Consider the following 19,401-nt stretch of genomic DNA (forward strand, 5'->3'; position numbering starts at 1 on the left):
AAAAATGAAAAATTCATGTGCTGTCAACAAATCTGAACACAAAGCGTTTTAAATAGTGGCCTTATCAGAGTCACAAAGCCAAAATAAATTTCAGGAAGAAACTGTTAATAGGACAAGACAAAAAAAATGCATGTAGGCCTATAATATTATTGTTTTAAACTCAAATCAATAAAATAATGCATGTGTTTAACTTTTAAACCATATGGAACCAACATCCTTTACATATATGTTGTTTAAAAATAGCGTAATTTGAGGAAACATGCATGTTCCCTCTCCATCAATCATGGAGAGAAACTCAAATGGCAGATGTCTTTAAAAAAGCAAATTTTTTGTTTCTGTAAAAACAGTCCTTTTAATTCCAATTAATTTCTTTCTGAATAGCAGGATACTGAATGATATGCTGCCCTGTAGCAATGCTGTACCTCAGAGGGTTAATGGAAGATGTCAAAGAGTCTGATTTAAAGACGCAATTATAATCATGTGTAAAGATATAGATGTGATTGAGCAAAGATAATCTCATAAATCATAATCATGCTAGCAATGAAAAACATAACATGTAATGGACTAAATATATTATGTCAAAAATCAAAATTGGATTCTCTTACCAATGATGAAGAGAATCTCGACGGCAATGTCAGTGACGGTGGTGCTACGTGTCAAGTCTTGATCACCAATAAAACAAACGTTGTACGGCACCGTCACGGCGACATAGAATGTAGCCAGTAGTATTAGCCAATCCCAGCCAGCTTTGAAGGTGCTGAAGTGGAGAAGAATGAACTTGGACTTCTTGGCATCAGCGACCTTATATTCAGGGAGAGCTGGTGGATCACCAAACACATTCTAGAAAAAGAGAGAACAATTATGGTAGAGAAACTGGTTCTGTTTTATCTTTTCGTTCTTGTATTTTTCTACATCATCAGTATTTGAATGGTCTCACCTTGTTAAGTTTGATTTTACTCTGTTTCTGACGGTTGTGCAGGTGTCCTGAAATGTGGTACAGAACTGTGCTAGATCGCAGCCGAGTGGAGCCAAACGGAGAACCTCCCTTGACCTGCTCGCGGCGACACTCTGAGAAAAGGTTGGACTGTTGTTATGAAAGTCAAGGGCAATGGGGATACAATCCATCAAGAAATAAAAACATACTGCACAAAATAAATTCCATTAATACATAAAAACAAAGAACACAATGCATCATTCTAGAAAAATTCCTGTGGTACTGAGGTTGTTATAATGTTTTTTTTTTCCATTTCTTTTTACTTTTGAAAATAAAAATAATTAATAAAATAAATAAATGATAAAAAGTCAACAACTCAACCTTTGTAGCATTACATTGACTTGAGCTTGTATTACAACAATACTTAGTAAAGTAAAGTAAAACTCTGAAAAATGGGGCAATGTTCCTCTAATATGGTCAAGTAACAAAGAAAAATCTAAACCATCATCCCGTAACAACTTGAATTCTTGCATAAAAAATGTTATATACCAGCAAAAATTGGCGAAAGAAAATGTAGCTTATCATTCTGTGAATGTTTTTTGTAGCTTTGTGAAGAAAACCAGAGATTTTCTATCAATACTTCCATGCAAATAGTGCTTGCTGCTTTCATTGAGTGCAGGTTTACTCAAAGTGGCCCGTTTTCCTTCTATTGCCCTCTATGCTGCTGTTACACAAAAGCTGGTGTGGAACAAGAATAACTTCCTTTATGCTGGTGACCTGCTTTACACCAATGGTTTCCACTAGTTGGGGATCTGCTATCAGAATGTTTTCATTCCCATATTGAAAACATCTGTTTCAATTGATCGAGTGACTGCTAAATACTGCAGTAGGTTCATTTAATTTAGTCTGAGGTCTTGAACTAAAACAGTCTGTCAAGGGGACAGCTGAAAGTTTACCTGAAATGGTCTGACAAATGCAGTTTCCTATCCTGTGGTAATGTATTTTCAACTGAAACACTTTCTGTCTAGATTGTTTTGTAAAGCCAAACCTATGGAAGCTTGTTTCCGCCACAGAATAAAAATAAAACATGTAATTGCGAACTTTTTATCTCACAATTCTGACTTTTTTTCTCACAAGTGCATTTTTAGATTTTTTTATAAGCGTTTTTAGAATCGCAATTGCGAGTTATAAAGTCAGAATTGTGAGATATAAACTTGCAAAACTGAGGAAAAAGTCAGTCTTTTTTCCCTTAGAATTGGACTTTATAACTCGCAATAGCGAGTTTATATCTCACAATTCTGAGAAAAGATGTCAGAATTCTGACTTTATAACACGCAATTGCGACTTTATATCACGCAATTCTGACTTTATATAACAGTAATAAATATAAACAGAATTGCGAAATGTAAACTCGCAATTGTGAGATACGAAGTCGCAATTATCTTTTAAAATGTTTTATTCTGTGTTGTTTTATTGGTCAAAAATGTTTTATTGGTCTACTGCCGAGGTTGATGTGGCCACTGACTGTGTACGAGGTTTCTTTGACAACAGTAGAGAAGCTGGAAGCTTTAAAGAGTTCATACATCAAGAAATGGTTGGGAGTTCCACGCTGCCTCAGCAGAGTGGGACATAATATTGCAGAGGAGTTTAAGTGCGCCAGACTGGAGGTCAGACTGGAAATGAAATTAGTAGAGTCACGCGACAAATGTGTAAGGGAGGCAGCACCTGTGTTAAAAACGGGAAGAAAGTGGTTAGCAAAGAAAGCTGTGGAAGATGCAAAGGCTGCCCTTCAAATTGGTGATATCGTGGGGCAAGTACAGCATGGAAGAGGAGGTTTTGGGCTCAGTTTAGCTCCTCCTAAATGGCACAAGGCAGCCCCAGCTCAAAGGAGGAAGCTGGTAGTCAACGAGGTGTGAAAGCAGGAGGAGAGGATGAGGTATATAAAGGCCATTTCCCAGGCCAAGCAGGGAGAGTGGATGAGATGGGAGAGTGTGGAACGCAAGATGGGCTGGCAAGACCTATTGTCAATGGAACAGAATAGGATCAGTTTCCTTATCAGGTCAACATATGATGTTCTCCTATCACCACAGAACCTAAACCTCTGGGTAGGAGAGGATCCCTCATGTCCTTTGTGTTAATCACCTGACACATTAAGGCACATTTTGACAGGATGTAGGACGGTTTACTTGGCGCCATGACCAGGTACTGCGATGTTTGGCTTTAGCATTGGAAGACAAGCGCAACATGACCAATAAGTTGCCACCTGTTCTAGCAAAACATTACACGCAGAAGACAATATTCCTCCGCCCAGGAGAGCAACCACCAAGAAAAGGTGTTAAAAATAATTCTCGTCCAGGACAACTGGAAGCTGCTAGGGACTGGAAAATGCTGCCAGATGTTGATCAATGGCTTATTTTTCCACCTGAGATTGCCACCACTAACCTTCGACCAGATATTGTCTTGTGGTCTGGATCAGCACGCCTTGTTCACCTGATAGAGTTAACAGTGCCATGGGAGGATGCTGTAGATGAGGCGTATGAGAGGAAGAAACTGCGGTATGCTCATCTAGCCACTGAAGCAGAACAGCAAGGATGGAGAGTCCGGGTTTATCCAGTGGAAGTGGGTTGTCGAGGATTTGTGGCACTACCACACTACGGTTTCGAAAAATTCTTCAAAAACTTGAAGAGTCTGTTGGATTATTTGTATAGTTTGCATAGTTATTACAATCCCATGTACTGTATTTTGCGTGAATGAGGATTTGTGTTGGACAGATATTGTTGTGTTTTGCCGTAGGTAGAATGCCATAAGGAACCGTTGCAAATGAACCTGCATTAACGACGACAGTGGGGCTTCGACAGCCTTAGTCAAACGGTTTGGCGCGTATGGTTGGTTGTGTGTTGCAGTAGGTAGTATGTCATATGGAACCACTGCCACTGAACCTGCTTTAACGACGACAGTGGGGCTTCGACAGCCTTAGTCAAACGGGTTGGCGCGTATGGTCGGATTGCGGTGAGATTGTGGCGGTAGAGATTGTGGTTAGGAGATTGAATTTTTTTTTTTTACAATTTTTTTATTCTGTGCTGGAAACAAGCTTCCATACAAACCTCCTAGTTGCTGTTAAAAAATGTTTTATAAATAAAATAAAATTCAACTCGACCCTTAATTTGAAAACCAAAAACTAGGCTGCCAAGTGGCTGAATTTTTTTTTTTTAATACGTGCTTCGACTGTGCAAAAATAAAAATGAAACAAGCAAAAAGTGCCAACAGGAGTATTGTAGTGCAATGGTTACAGCGGTAGAGACAGAGACAAAAGCATATGAAATGTGTGGAGTCTCTGGATACTGACCATGAATGTATTTGTGCATGTGTGTACGAATGTGTAGCGTGTAGCATTTTTAAATCAGCCAGCTGAGGAAACAAGCAGACAGCCAGGCTGCCAGTCTCAATTGCCGAGGGCAACAGGGGAAAAATGTCACTCATTGCAACCCTGCCGAACAAGGTACCAAGGGAAAGCAAAGCAGGAGTAGGAGAAGGACTGAAGGGATGGAGCGATAGACAGACAGAGAGAGAGAAACATGGGTTGAGAAAGAGAGAGAGAGAGAGAGAGAGAGAGAGAGAGAGAGAGAGAAAGCTGGGAAGCTGGTTATTAGAGAGGGATAGAGATCACTTCAGCCTGCAGGGCCAGAGAAGGGGCGACAGAAACTAATCCATAAAAGGCTGTAGTCAGCAGGGAGTCCAGCGGCATAACACTTATTATAGATCCTAATAAATGAACTCCCAATTTACTGGCAGAACAGGTCACGAGAAACACAGAGAGGGAAAGGAACAAAGGGCGAAAATGTGAAAAGAAAAAAAAAGAGGAGGACAGACACAGTTGCACTGGAATTCCCTGCTCCACATGGTTTCCTTTGCTGCTTGAGGCCAAAATCTTCTCAATCACACAATAAACAGATATTTTTCATCATGCCTCACCTTAACAAGACAAGCACAAAAAAGGATCATGTGAGGTTTTTTCTCACACTATAGACATGTTTCACCCTGTGGACATCCTTAAAACATTTGTCTAGTAGCAATGTTCAAACATATACAGTACACACACACACACACACACACACACACACACACACACACAGAAAAAAATCTGTCATTTCTGAAAGTCATTTTCACCACAACTCAAATTGTGGGTTGTATTTAACAGCATTCTGTAATGGAAATGGACACAATGTTTTTGCAAAAAATATTGACAAATATGTACCTTCATTTTTGTTTTCTGCACACATCATATACATCTTTTTTATACTGGTACACTGATGTCTCCATGATAGCCAAGTACACTAAATTTTGACAAAACCTTTAGTGAAACATTGTTGATTGTGATTGTGAAATTGACACAACGTCAGGGTCATAATTTGTGCAAAATTTCTATATTTCTTTCCAAAATAAATAATACAATTATTTGTTTATTTTTCTCTTTGTTGAGGTTTTCCTAAAAAAATGTATGAATAATAATTAATATTTAATAGTAACAATAATAATATTTTTATGACACATTTTTATATTTTAAGATTCAAAGTCTGGTTCTGGGACATGTGTAAATCAATTAACATGTATATAAAGGCATTTAAACTCTAAAAAAATAAAATAAATAAATAAATAAGCAAATAATAAATGATGGTAGAAAAAGTTAAAATTATTTAATAAAAATCCATGCAAACACACATACACCATCATCATGTACTAACCTTTCTTCTCCTCAAGTATAGATTTGGCTTTGGTGTCAGTGACGTCTTTAAAAGAGGCGAGGAAGAGGACAACATCTCCTTTCTCATTCTTGATAGGCACAATATCCAGCAGACACCAGAACACACTACCTGCAGTAGAATTGAGTGAGGCAAAATACATAAACACACACATGCATACACACAGTCTTAATGATGTAAGTGAAGTTTATGGGGGCATTCAAACAGTAAAAAGTGCTACTGCTACCTGATCTGACCCTTAAATCACCCTCAGTGGTGTAAACTATTAGTCAGTTGTAGAATTGGTCATGACAACATGACATCGAAACCTACTGTTTTTACATTCACCAAGGTCAGATAAATCCCATCACATAGAGCCTCTTTCACCTAAATATCATCATATAGAGAGACTGTGTCTGTTCCCCGAATTTGGAAATCCAAAAATCGTCCAAACCCATCAAAGGTTAAAAATGTAATTGATGTTCAACAAATAAAAAACAGATATAATACAGATGAGCAAACGATAAAGCTTGGGTTGCTGAATATTCGATCCCTTACTTCAAAAGCGCTCATAGTTAATCATATGATTTCAGATTATAACCTAGATGTGCTGTGTTTGACAGAAACCTGGCTAAAACCAAACGATTACATTACTTTAAATGAGTCAACCCCACAAGATTACAGTTATAAACATGAGCCTCGTCCGAAAGGCAAAGGGGGAGGTGTTGCTGTAATTAATAGTAATATTTTCAAAACCACTAAGAAATCTAGTTTTAAATATACTTCTTTTGAAGTGTTGGTGCTTAATGTAAAAATATATAGTATAAACGATAAATCACGTTTGAGAATTCTGCTGGCTACTGTATACAGGTCACCAGGGCACCATACAGACTTTATCAAAGAATTTGCTGACTTTCTATCAGAACTAGTATTGGCTGCAGATAAAGTACTAATTGTTGGTGACTTTAATATACATGTAGATAATGAAAAAGATGCATTGGGATTGGCATTTAAAGACATTGTAAACTCAACTGGAGTTAGACAACACATGTCAGGACCTACTCATTGTCGTAATCATACTCTAGATCTATATGGAATAGATGATCATATGGAATAGATGTTGATACCGTTGAAATTCTGCAGCAGAGCAATGACATCTCAGATCATTATCTAGTCTCATATAAATTACATTTAGCCAAGGCTGCCAAGCCCACTCCGTGTTATAAATTTGTTAGACCTATCACTTCTGCCACTAAAGATTGCTTTATTAATAATCTTCCTGATCAGTTTCATCATCTCAGCATCCCGGATAGCTTAGAAGAACTCGATATTGCAACAGAAACTTTCTCTTTTCCAGCAATTTAGACACAGTTGCTCCGTTGCGCTTAAAGAAGATTAAAGAAAATAGTCCAACGCCATGGTACAATGAGTACACTCAGGCCCTTAAGAGAGCAGCCAGAAAAATGGAGCGCAACTGGAAGAAAACAAAACTAGAGGTATTTCGGATTTCATGGAAGGAGAGCTCGATTGCATATAGAGAGGCTTTAAAGTTGCTAGATCTGCTTATTTTTTCAACCCTACTAGAAGAAAATAAACATAATCCTAGGTATTTATTTGAACAAGTGGCTAAACTAGCGAAAAATAAAGCTTCTAGCCCAGAAGTTTCTAAGCAAAACAGCAGTAATGACTTTATGAACTTCTTCACTTATAAGATCAATAATATCAGGGACAAAATTATAACTATGCAACCTGTTGATTCATTTGTTGCTATAGGAGAGGAAGAATTTTGCAAACTCGTTAAATCATCTAAATCGACAACATGTATGTTAGATCCTATACCAACTAAGCTACTGAAAGAGATGCTTCCAGAGGTCATAGATCCTCTTCTTAATATCATTAATTCATCTTTGTCTCTAGGATACGTACCAAAAACCTTTAAGCTGGCTATGATTAAACCGCTTGTAAAAAACAGCAACTTGATCATACAAAATTAGTCAATTACAGGCCGATTTTGAATCTGCCTTTTCTGTCAAAGATATTAGAAAAGGCAGTATCCTCACAACTGTGTTCCTTTCTTGAAAGAAATTATATCTGCGAGGATTTTCAGTCCGGATTTAGACCGTACCATAGTACCGAGACAGCTCTCATTAGAGTCACAAATGATTTGCTCTTTTCATCTGATCGTGGTTGTATCTCGCTATTAGTGTTCCTTGATCTTAGTGCTGCATTTGATACTATTGACCACAACATTCTTTTAAAGGGACAAGAAACCCTAAACCCAATTTTCTGAGATTTTAACAGAGGTATGCGTGTTGAACACCATTGAAGACAATGTTAGCATCTGTTAGATTTAATAGTAGGGGGAAAATGGATTTTTTTTGTCTTCCGGGCTTAAAATCTTCATTGTGTCCACGTCACAGGCTGTGACGTGGCAGTGCACTGTGAGTGCTTTGATGACTCATCATCGGTGTCTCATAATTATTCATGACACCACGTGGATCTTTCCAATGGCAGACATGTCAAACTGTGATATCGCGCAGTAGATGAGCAAAAGTTCCAGTGCGTTGCATATCTTTCCCCGCGATGCTGCCAGGTGTAGACTCTGGCTGCGGGTGGTTGGTTGGCCATCAACCATGGACACATCTAAACTATGTGTGTGTAGAAAGCATTTTTGTAGCGAGAGAGCTTCGAGAACTGGAGAATGGTGGACTTTGGCCTTGTTCACCAATCCAAGTTGCGCCTTGCGAGTGATGCGGTACCAAGCAAGTCCCGAGGACTTTTCCATCCCTTCTGAGGTGTGTGTGTGTCTAAAATGTAACCCTGACCGTTTTACTTGCCTTAGTTTTGTTAAACCTCTGGGGTCGACAAACGTAGGAGCAAAATAGACTTAAAATACTCTGTTATTTATGGTCATACAGACTTAAGAAATATGAAATAATAAACTGTTAAATGTCTACTTTTTTATGTGTCCACTTACAATCGAAACAAAACAGTGTGCTTTTATAAAATAAAGAAAATAAACAGGATGTGCTTTCTGCCTCTCCGTCTCCGTGAACTTTTTTCGGGAGCACGTCTCTAAACTTAAACAAAACTCAGCGAATACTATTCACCCAGGCAGTATATCTTTATAATCATTTAAAATGAATTATTTTCAAATATATGCATTTATAGTGTGTATATTAACAAATATATATTTTATAATGACATTATAATTGTACATGTACTGTAAATTAATATGTTTTAAATAGAATTACGATTACTGTAGGCTAATATAGGCCTATGTAGCAGGGCATTCAGTTACTTTTGAAAGGACAAAAATAGGATGTCAGTGTATTTCATTAGACTTTAACTTTGCCAGCTATGAAAAATCTAGCATTTCCTCACGTTTTACCACTGATTTTTAGTGACAGTTGATATGTATGGGCCACTGGCCAATGACAGTTATCCCGTCCTCCCCTCTCCACTGCCATTCCATACCACACCCACCCCCCTCCCTTCTTCTTACAGCCATCCACGCCCATTTAAGTTGCATTTTTTAAAAAGATTGTGAGCTAGACTTGAGCTGAAAGAGGGGGGTTTCATGATCCTTTAAATAGACTAGAAAACTATGTTGGCATTAGTGGAATTGCATTAGCATGGTTTAAATCATACTTATCTGACCGTTATCAGTTTGTTGCAGTAAATGAAGAGATGTCTTATCGATCACAAGTTCAGTATGGCGTACCACAAGGCTCAGTACTAGGACCGCTGCTGTTCACTCTGTATATGCTGTATATTGATTGATTGATTGATTGATTGATACTCAGCTGTATATTTCTTCAAAACCTAACGAAACTTACCAATTCACAAAAATAACGAAATGCATAGCTGATATAAAAAATTGGATGACTAGTAATTTCCTACTACTAAATTCTAAAAAAAACAGAGATTCTAATTATTGGACAAAAAACGTCCTCACGTAATAATCTAGAATACTGTCTAACACTTGATGGCTGCTCTGTCAAGTCTTCGTCGTCGGTTAGGAACCTGGGTGTGCTCTTTGATACCAATCTTTCATTTGAAAGTCACGTGTCTAGTATCCGTAAAACTGCATTTTTCCATCTTAAAAATATATCTAAATTACGCCATATGCTCTTATTGACAAATGCGGAACAATTAGTTCATGCGTTCATGACCTCAAGGCTAGATTATTGTAATGCTCTACTGGGTGGTTGCCCTGCACACTTAATAAACAAACTACAGCTAGTTCAAAACGCTGCAGCTCGAGTTCTTACCAGAACCAGGAAGTATGACCATATTAGCCCGGTTCTATCAACACTGCATTGGCTGCCTATTAAACATCGTATAAATGTCAAAATATTGCTGATTACTTACAAAGCACTAAATGGTTTAGCTCCGCAGTACTTGAGTGAGCTCTTAACGCATTATAGTCCTTCACGTCTATTGCGATCTCAAAGTTCCGGCCAGTTGATAATTAATAACAGTTAATACCTAGAATATCAAAATCGACTGCTGGCGGTAGATCCTTTTCTTAGTTAGCACCAAAACTTTGGAACAGTCTTCCTACCATTGTCCGGGAAGCAGACACACTCTGTCAGTTCAAAGCTAGACTAAAAACACATCTCTTTGACCTAGCAGCATTCACATAATACATTATCGACTTCTATAATTCAATGTTAGGCTGCATAGTTTAGGTCAGCCGGAACTGGGAACACTTCCCTTAAATCCTGATGTACTCGTTACATCATAAGAAGAATGGCATCTATGCTAATTTTAGTGTCTTTGTTTATCCCAAGGTTTTCCCGCAGCCTGCCGGATCCAGGCCGTTTCCAGATCTGACGAAGGATCTTTGTCTGGACCCGATGACAACGCAGTGCTGAAGTGCCAAATAGCCTCTCCCTATGGAGGATCCCTATTTCACTATACAGATAAAGCGTTGTGGAAATTAGGGTTCACGTACCAACCCAGAAGTGATAAAATAAAACAAAATTCTGTATCAAAATTGATAGGCAAGGCAAGTAGTTTGTTTAGGCATGGTTTGTAGGGAATTACAAACCTGCGCACATATATTCAAACACACATAACTATAGAATCAATTCTTAATGCGGATGTGAACGCCATCAGTGTTTATCACAGGTTCGCGTTTAAAGTCTGTTTAGAGAGAACGGTGTAATCTTAGCGGCCCCTAATTTTAATAACAAATGATCATTTCACCGGAAGTGAATAAATCAAAACTAACTTTAGCTGGAAAATAACATTATTCAAGAACCGCTATAAAACCAAACCAATCTGTGTTACCTTAAATTATATTAAGTTTATCTCTGTACAGCTGCTTTGAAACAATCTACATTGTTAAAAGCGCTATATAAATGAGGAGGATGACATTCCTGGAGTTATTTTGAACGGGTTCATCAATGCACATTATTCCAAAGAAAAATAATTTGTCTTCAGAATCAAAATCAAAACTTGCTGAACCTCTGAAATGTCTTCTCTTTTCTAATAATGTCTCTAATGCCACTCTGGCTATCGGAAAAAGTCAACCATTATCTACTTGAGCATTGTTTTAGCAAATTTGCACCTAATTCTGGTCCAGGGAATAGGTCAGATTATAGAAGTAAAATAAGTTGCAATTCACAGTGACTTTAAATAGTTTTTCCGAATTGAATAAAACTAGTTAATTAAATGTTACCACAGGAAGCACATTTTTAGCTTACTTGGCAAAGCATTACTTTCAGTCTATTTTAAGTGTTAAAAAACCTGAAACAAAAAAAGATCAGCACATCCAAAAAGAGCAGCACCATTATGGTACCCAATTCCCATGTAGGTGTGTGTGTGAATGCTTGTCTTGTTTGTCTGTCTGTATTGAGCGGTGTGGGTGTGCGGCAGGACATTTATATGTATGCTTAGTTGTGTGTCTGTGTGTCTGTGTGTGTGTGTGTGTTTCTCTCTTCACCAGTAGCTGTTACTGGAAGCCTCTAGGGGAATTCCGTCTGATTGCTCACAGCTGGAGAAGTCTTTGTCAAATCTCTCATTTCCTCACGAAAAAGCCTCACCATTATGGAGAAGAAAAGGGGATGAAATAATAACGCTCTCTAGAACAAGTGCGCTGGAGATGTTCCATTCAATACAGAACAAAGCGGGAGAGGAGAATGAGCACAAGGAAAAAGGTACAGCGAGGTTAAAACCCGGCAGCAGCAGGATCTAAGACCTTAGCAAAATAAATCATATGATATATGATATGATACAATACAATAAAATATAATATAATATAATATATGGAGCAGGAGGAATAAAACATAATATAAATATATTTTTTTGTATATATTTAATATGATTTATTTATTTTTTACACTTACAGAAATGTACCATGGTGGTGTCATGGTGCAGCAGATACTATGGTACTTGGATGTATACCATGGTACTGAATGATAACCATATTCGTGAAACATGGTGAGTACAGGTTCTGCTTAAAAACACAGTACCTATGGTGGTATTTTGTAGTAAATAATCCAGCGAAGGGAGAAATACATCCATTCTCCAAGCTCTAAATTTACCATCAGTGCCCCTTGAATGGAAGAATAAAGTGTGGAAGGGAGTGAGATATGCCATATTAAGAAGAATTAATCCTAGAATTTGGATTTATAAAGTCGACAGCATTGTGTATATTCTTCTCAATGTCATCGTAAATTCCACAAATAAACTTGCACACCTGCTGGACTTTATTTTGTAATCCGACTTTAGAGTCTCTCTGGTGCTTTTGGCCAACCAACTCTAATAAAACCATCTGCTTCTAACAATGGCTAGAGATTTCACTTTTTAAAGGTGTGCTGTAATACCTCCATGTGCTATTACTAGTGATGGATCAGTTTAACCATCCATGTATTATTACTGGTCTACTTTCACAGTAGAACTGCCTCTAAGTTTTACAGTGATGAAGAAATACTGCAAATCTTGCTAAATCACCAATAGCTAAATGCATCATCTAACGTTTTTTTTTTCTCACCAGTCTTTTTGTAGAACATTATCTCCTCCTTGAGCTCGCTGCGTTCCTCGAGCGCAGAGTCCACGTGAAGAATGATGTTCTCGGTGGTCTCCGGCCCATACAGAAACTTGCATGCGCAGCTCTGCTGCATGACCTCGGTTCGGGCAAATCCAGTGAGCTCACAGAATCCATCCGAGCAGTACACAATCGGGAAGCCTTTGGACACTTGTGCATTGGCCAGGATGAAGTTGCTGTCTGTTCCAAACACAAACATCAAGCAAAAATATTAGACTACTAATGTTTATTGTGACCAGTTATTCGTTTTTTAACCCTTTAAAGTCCGCACCAAGAAAAAAGTGATGGAAATTTTTTTTTTTTTGCATTTCTTATCTCCTCATGTCGCTAGTAACCACACTCAATGTATTTTTTTTCAACACATCCCATAATTTTTTTAATATCGGCCACTACCAAATGGTTGAGATGTCACTTAATGGTAAAAAATGGTACCGGAATTCATACACATACTATGAAAATCAGAAAAATAAATAACACAAATAACTAAAAGTAACAAAACCAAAGACATTACATTCTTTCTGCATTCAAAAACTAAAAAAAGAGAGCAAAAGATAGTAATATAATTGGTATTTTAGTATTTTAGGCTTTTATGTTTCAAGAAACACAATGTTTGCCGTCAAGTGTGGTAGAGCAACAGGATTTTTTTTTTCATTGCCCATCATAATTTATGATCAAAACCTTTTCTAATCTTGACTTCTAATCTTGACAAAACACATTGTCAGAAAGGTCTGAGTCTCAAGGTTCCATATTTTGTGACAGAAGTGATATTTGGACAGAAATTTATTAATTTGTAACGGCAGAATGCATACAATTAAATTCAATGGAATTTATGTCACCCGGGGGCTATTTTCGGTATCACACCTAAACAAAATCTCATGGGAACTTCAATTTTTGTGATATCAACTTCAAATTTGGAACACAACTTGGTTAGATATATGGCTTTTTATATTTTATAGTATATTTTATATATATATATATATATATATAGATATTTTATAGTAATTTTATAGTAAAAAATATTTTGTAAAATATATATTTTATATAAAAGAAAAAATATTAAGTACAGTATATTTGATTTAATGTAAATTTAAAACTTCCATAACTTTTTCATACTTTTATTTTTTATGCTTTTTTATTTTTTATGCTTTTTTATTTTTTATGCTTTTACTTCAGCAATAATTTTTATTTATTTTTTATTTTATTTTATTTAACAGGGACAATGTACAATATGTACTGTACCAGATTTAGCTAAAAGCTAATTCCCATCTGGAGTCCCTGGGCAGGTGCCATAATCTGCTGAGTGTTTTCTTTAAAACAAGACCAAACTTAAGTCTTTATTCCAAAGCATTCTTGAATTACAACCAAGTTTTAATAGTGCAATGTAATGTCCATTCTCAAAAAGGGGGGTGACAGTTAACCGTTATGTGCCAAATCAACCGTTTGGTTGACCATGTTTTTGAAAAATTATTAAAAACATACTTAAGTTTTTTCATGACACCAAGTAACATCATTTTGTAAAGTTAGGGGTCTTACAGTGTAATATGTCCAAAAAAAATATGCTTCGCTTGCAAAATTTCACTAAAAACAGTTCACATGGCTGGGGTGATTTATTTGTTTCTGACATCCATGTTAGAAGAAGTGTTGTGACAAGTGCTGTTGATTGACACTGTGACATCTAGTGGATTTTTTTTGACATAACATACCTCAACCAGATGGTAGAGATGGCTCAATCAGTTTGAGTTAGGTACTCCTCTCAATAAAATATAGTGACTCAAAATGTGCTCAATCATTTGGTCGAGCAGACAATTAGATCCTCCCATAATATTTTAGTATGATGTTTTACCAGAGGCCATGTTGGCACTAATTTCTAATAAACAGCAAGGGGACAAAACAGGTTAAAAGATGCCCTGCTATGTTCATTGAAACAGTTTTCATCTCCTGTTTCTTTCTATTTTAACTTTTGATCTCTTGAAACAGAGCCTGTAAAGTCAAAATCTTTTTAAGTGGAACTGAAGTTGATGCAGCTTGGTCAAAACATCTGAGCAAAAACAACTGAATGCTTGAAATTGATTCGGATTATATACAAGTAATTTCCGTCCCCCAAAATGACCTTTGTAGAAAGTGTCCTGTCCATGATCCTTCATAAATCATTAAAATGCTGGTTCGGGCACTCAAGAAACATTTCTTATATGATCAATGTAGAAAACCATTCTGCTGCTTATTTTTATTTTATTTTTTTTGTGGAGATGCACAAGGATTCTGACAACAGCCGGTATGCTCCACACTGAGATCTGATCTCACCATCATCAAGTCTGTCTGTGATTACAAGAAACTGAGACAGACTAAATCCAAAAGAACTGTGGCAACGTCTCCAAGACCAGCTGTTGTCAAAATCCTTGTGCATACAAAAATCTCACTGGATTATTACAATTAATGGCAGGAATGTTTGGAAATCTGATAATCTGATATTTCCTACTGACACACTACAGTAAAATATATAAATAACTGGCTTAAAAAAGTAAGAAAATCTTTATATATAAAGTAAGAAAGTCACATGACCTTGCATGCATCTTAGACAAAAACAAAACAAAACAATGCCTTTCACATGTAGAGCCGTTGAAGCTTTCTATTTCATTGCATAACCAATTTCCTGCCTGGATAATTTTTTTTGTATTTTGACTTGTTTTATTGTTTTACCCTGTCATTGTGTCAAAACAGATTAATAGCATCCACGCATCATAAATGAATACAGCAACACTGCCTTGTAAACGTTTCTCGAAGGACAGCTCGTGAGCCTCATCTCTGAATACCCAGACTAACGCACATGAGCATTATTAAATGCTGGCATTTATGAGAAGCGTTCATGTGGCTAGACAACAGACATTTGGTGCTGAACGACTTTACTGAGCCTTGTTCTGCTCACATAAGCAAAAGTAAAGTTAAGCTCTCATTTATAACAGTGTACGTGTTGGAGGTCAGACCCAGAGAGATATGAGAAAAAAGATGATGGGAAAGAAATAACAGGAAAAAAAGAAATATTTACAGGGCAGGGGAAAAGAACGATGCTGAGAAAACAGAAAGAGAGAGCAAAGAAAAAGGTGAAAGAATAATGATGGGGAGAATAAAAAAAAGAGTAACAATTCATAAGTGCCGCTTGGCTGACAGGCACAAGTTAAACAACAGGATTCTTTATCGATGAACAACATATCACAATAGATTATGGCAAAGATTTAACACTTTAAAAGCATGATTTCTTGAAGGGCGTGTTACCATTAAGGAGGACCCATTTACAAAGCCCCTTTACAAAGTCTTGATTTTGTTTTTGCGTCTACTAGAATAGGTTTTCATGCTTGAATAAAAAACAAAAACATTATTTTTTCACATATTTTACATTATTGCAGCACGTCTATTGAGTCTGTCAGCATAAAGCCTCCCCAAGTGAAAAATGTATATACTATGTATTCGAAATACATTTATTTTATACTAAGTATACTACATATACATTTACATATTTATGAACTTGCAATTGCAATTGTCCTTTTAGTATGCTAAATTGGAACAACTAATTTTGTACTTAATGTACTTTAGTTAATCGGAAGTAGTGCTGAGGTGCAACTAAAGATATATTTGATTGTGCTAAAACGAAACTATTGCAAGTATACTTTAAATATCTTGCATTTAAAGACTGATATTATACAGAGATCTTTCTATCCTTACTAAAATTGATATTTAAAACACATTTAGGCTCAATATTAAGAAATGTGCACTGTGCAATAAAGAAGTACTCCAAATAAAGTTTAACTATAATATTTATATCACTAAATCTCAAGCGATTTGTCAGTAAATATGTTAATGGATTTATAGTACAAGTACACTATTGTATAATATCAAGAAAATGCAATTACCCTGCCTACTTTTGTTACACATATTTAGCCAATGTATTGAATATAATGCATTGTGTACAGTGTTGTTATTTATTTTGTTTCTAAGAAATACCTTATACAACTGTTTTGGCAGAGATGTACAGAAATAGTTAGTTATTTCTGTGTGTGTTCCTACCCACGAGAAGGAGGAGCAAAAGTGTGTGCGTTTGTGTGTGTGTGCGCTCAAGGACACACAAGACTGTGGTTCTACTCCTAGAACTTTAAAAGGAAATCAGTCATCTTGGTTGAGTTTACTGGATTTTAAGGACATGAAAAGGCGGACAGCTTGCACGTGCAAGGCCTTGAGAAGGATCTTGGAAACTTTGGGAAAGTTACAACTTGCATCAATCAAGAAGATTAGAACCTGAATTCAGTGGCAAACAACAGGAGTATAAAAGACTGATGAGCTGATTGCCTCTTTGGATATTGATACGTCACTAAAACCCCGACGCCTAGAACGTTTGAGGACAAGAAGTCCAGAGCCGAGGACAAGAAGCCCAGAGCTGAGGACAAGAAGCCCAGAGCTGAGGACAAGAAGCCCAGAGCTGAGGACAAGAAGCCCAGAGCTGAGGACAAGAGGACAAGAAGCCCAGAGCTGAGGACAAGAAGCCTAGAGCCGAGGACAAGAAGCCCAGAGCCGAGGACAAGAAGCCCAGAGCTGAGGACAAGAAGCCTAGAGCTGAGGACAAGAAGCCCAGAGCTGAGGACAAGAAGCCCAGAGCCGAGGACAAGAAGCCCAGAGCTGAGGACAAGAAGCCCAGAGCTGAGGACAAGAAGCCCAGAGCTGAGGACAAGAAGCCCAGAGCTGAGGACAAGAAGCCCAGAGCTGAGGACAAGAAGCCCAGAGCTGAGGACAAGAAGCCCAGAGCCGAGGACAAGAAGCCCAGAGCTGAGGACAAGAAGCCTAGAGCCGAGGACAAGAAGCCCAGAGCCGAGGACAAGATGCCCAGAGCTGAGAACAAGAAGCCCAGAGCTGAGGAAAAGAAGCCCAGAGCTGAGAACAAGAAGCCCAGAGCTGAGGACAAGAAGCCTAGAGCTGAGGACAAGAAGCCCAGAGCTGAGAACAAGAAGCCCAGAGCTGAGGACAAGAAGCCTAGAGCTGAGGACAAGAAGCCCAGAGCTGAGTGTTGATTTATAGTGTTTTAAAGACTTTGAACAAGAACATACCACAGAGAACTCTTCGGACCGAATTGTAAGTCATTTAAAATGCTTATAATTTAGGCCAGACTCAATTTACCTAACCTGAGAATAATAAGAAATAAGGTTAAAGGTGTTTTTTTCACTAGGGAACAGATGCTGTAAGGGCAGAATTCCCAAAGACAACTTTTGCCTACAGCACAAATGCAAATGTAAATGGAACAGTGAGAAAATAAAGTTAATTTGTTAAATATAAGAACTATTTCAGTAATTTATTTTTGTTGAATCCTCTGTTGAGCTGTTATGATTAAATGTACAATACAATGAACTGCATTTGAGGTCTACTTTTTGAGTATAAAATGGATAAAGTTTTACAGGAAATTGTACACTTTGAATATAAAGTATTGTGTAGTAGTAATAGAAGTAATTCAATTCAACTTTATTTCTATAGCACTTTTCACAAATTTGCATGGTTGCATTGTTGTTCGTGTTTATACACATTTTACTATCATTACTTGCATTCAAATAAGTATTTATTAATGGATTTAGTGAAAAGTGTACACTATTTCAAAATTAATTGATGTGTTACTAACATTTGTAGACTCTTTATTTTTATTTTATTTTTTATTTAACAGGGACAATACACTAAGCATTGTTACACATAGACAACCGATGCTGCATGTACATAGGGCATATAGCATAAAGCTAGTTTGCGGCCCGCGTCCCTGGTTAGGCTTTTACATAAAATCAAAACATCCAAAAAACAAAACAAAAAAACAAACAAACAATCATCACAAGAAACAAAACAAATACAAATACACACATGTATACATGTGTGCACATGTTGTACCCAAACAAATCAACAATGACATATTGACATACCTAAACACATCAACTTCATAAAAATAACGTAACTAATCTAAAAAAAATAAAAATAACCTCAATGTTCACATCGCTGTATAGATTTCAGCCATTGTTTTAGCTTTGTACAGAAAACCGTAAGTTCTGGTTGCAACTTTAGATTCACCGGCATGGTGTTCCATAGATGTCCACCTTTCACTGAAAAGGATGAACTGCAAAAGATGCTACCACAGAAACCGAAATTTCTCGGGCCAGCATGAACACCATGTGTCCAAATTTCAATCTTAACCGTTCTATTTCATCAGAAACGATCTTAAAACGGGGCTTTAAGTGTAAAATACCAAACTTGTCCTTTAAGTGTACAATTTTTTCACTAGGATATCCTTCCGAAAAACCTAATGTGCACTGATTGGTTGGCTGGACGGTCGGACCAAACTGTTGTGATTGGTCAACTCCTTCAGAGTTTCAACACTACTAAAGTAACTCAACCAGGCCTCGTCCTTTTCTGCATATGCCCTGGGTGGGAATTTTTTAAATGAGGAATATTGTGACATGTGACAAATGCCTTTGGACTTTATGCTTTGTAACTTTGCAGACCTTTTTCATGCTCAAACAGCAACACACTAAAGAAAAAAGCATAACAGGTCCTCATTAAAAATGCATGTAACAATAGCAAAGACATACAAACTCTCCAATAGCGTCTGGCTGCAGACAAGTGACGTCACTTGCACTCTCGGACTTGCACGCTCA

General features: G+C 37.2%; 1 protein-coding gene across 1 annotated transcript in view; it reads right to left on the reverse strand.

Annotated features, from left to right (window-relative positions):
• Positions 1 to 19,401, reverse strand: part of kcnh8 (potassium voltage-gated channel, subfamily H (eag-related), member 8) — a 97,669-nt gene that overhangs the window by 66,132 nt on the left and 12,136 nt on the right. The window contains exons 2-5 of the mRNA XM_056250723.1: positions 12,677 to 12,910; positions 5,677 to 5,805; positions 938 to 1,068; positions 606 to 840 (exon numbers count right to left, since the gene is read on the reverse strand). Of these exons, the coding sequence (XP_056106698.1) occupies positions 606 to 840; positions 938 to 1,068; positions 5,677 to 5,805; positions 12,677 to 12,910 (729 nt within the window). The remainder of the gene's footprint in view (positions 1 to 605; positions 841 to 937; positions 1,069 to 5,676; positions 5,806 to 12,676; positions 12,911 to 19,401) is intronic.

The sequence above is a fragment of the Rhinichthys klamathensis genome, unplaced genomic scaffold (genome assembly GCF_029890125.1).
Source record: "Rhinichthys klamathensis goyatoka isolate OS25496 unplaced genomic scaffold, OSU_Roscu_1.1 h1tg000073l_1, whole genome shotgun sequence".
NCBI lineage: Eukaryota > Metazoa > Chordata > Actinopteri > Cypriniformes > Leuciscidae > Rhinichthys > Rhinichthys klamathensis.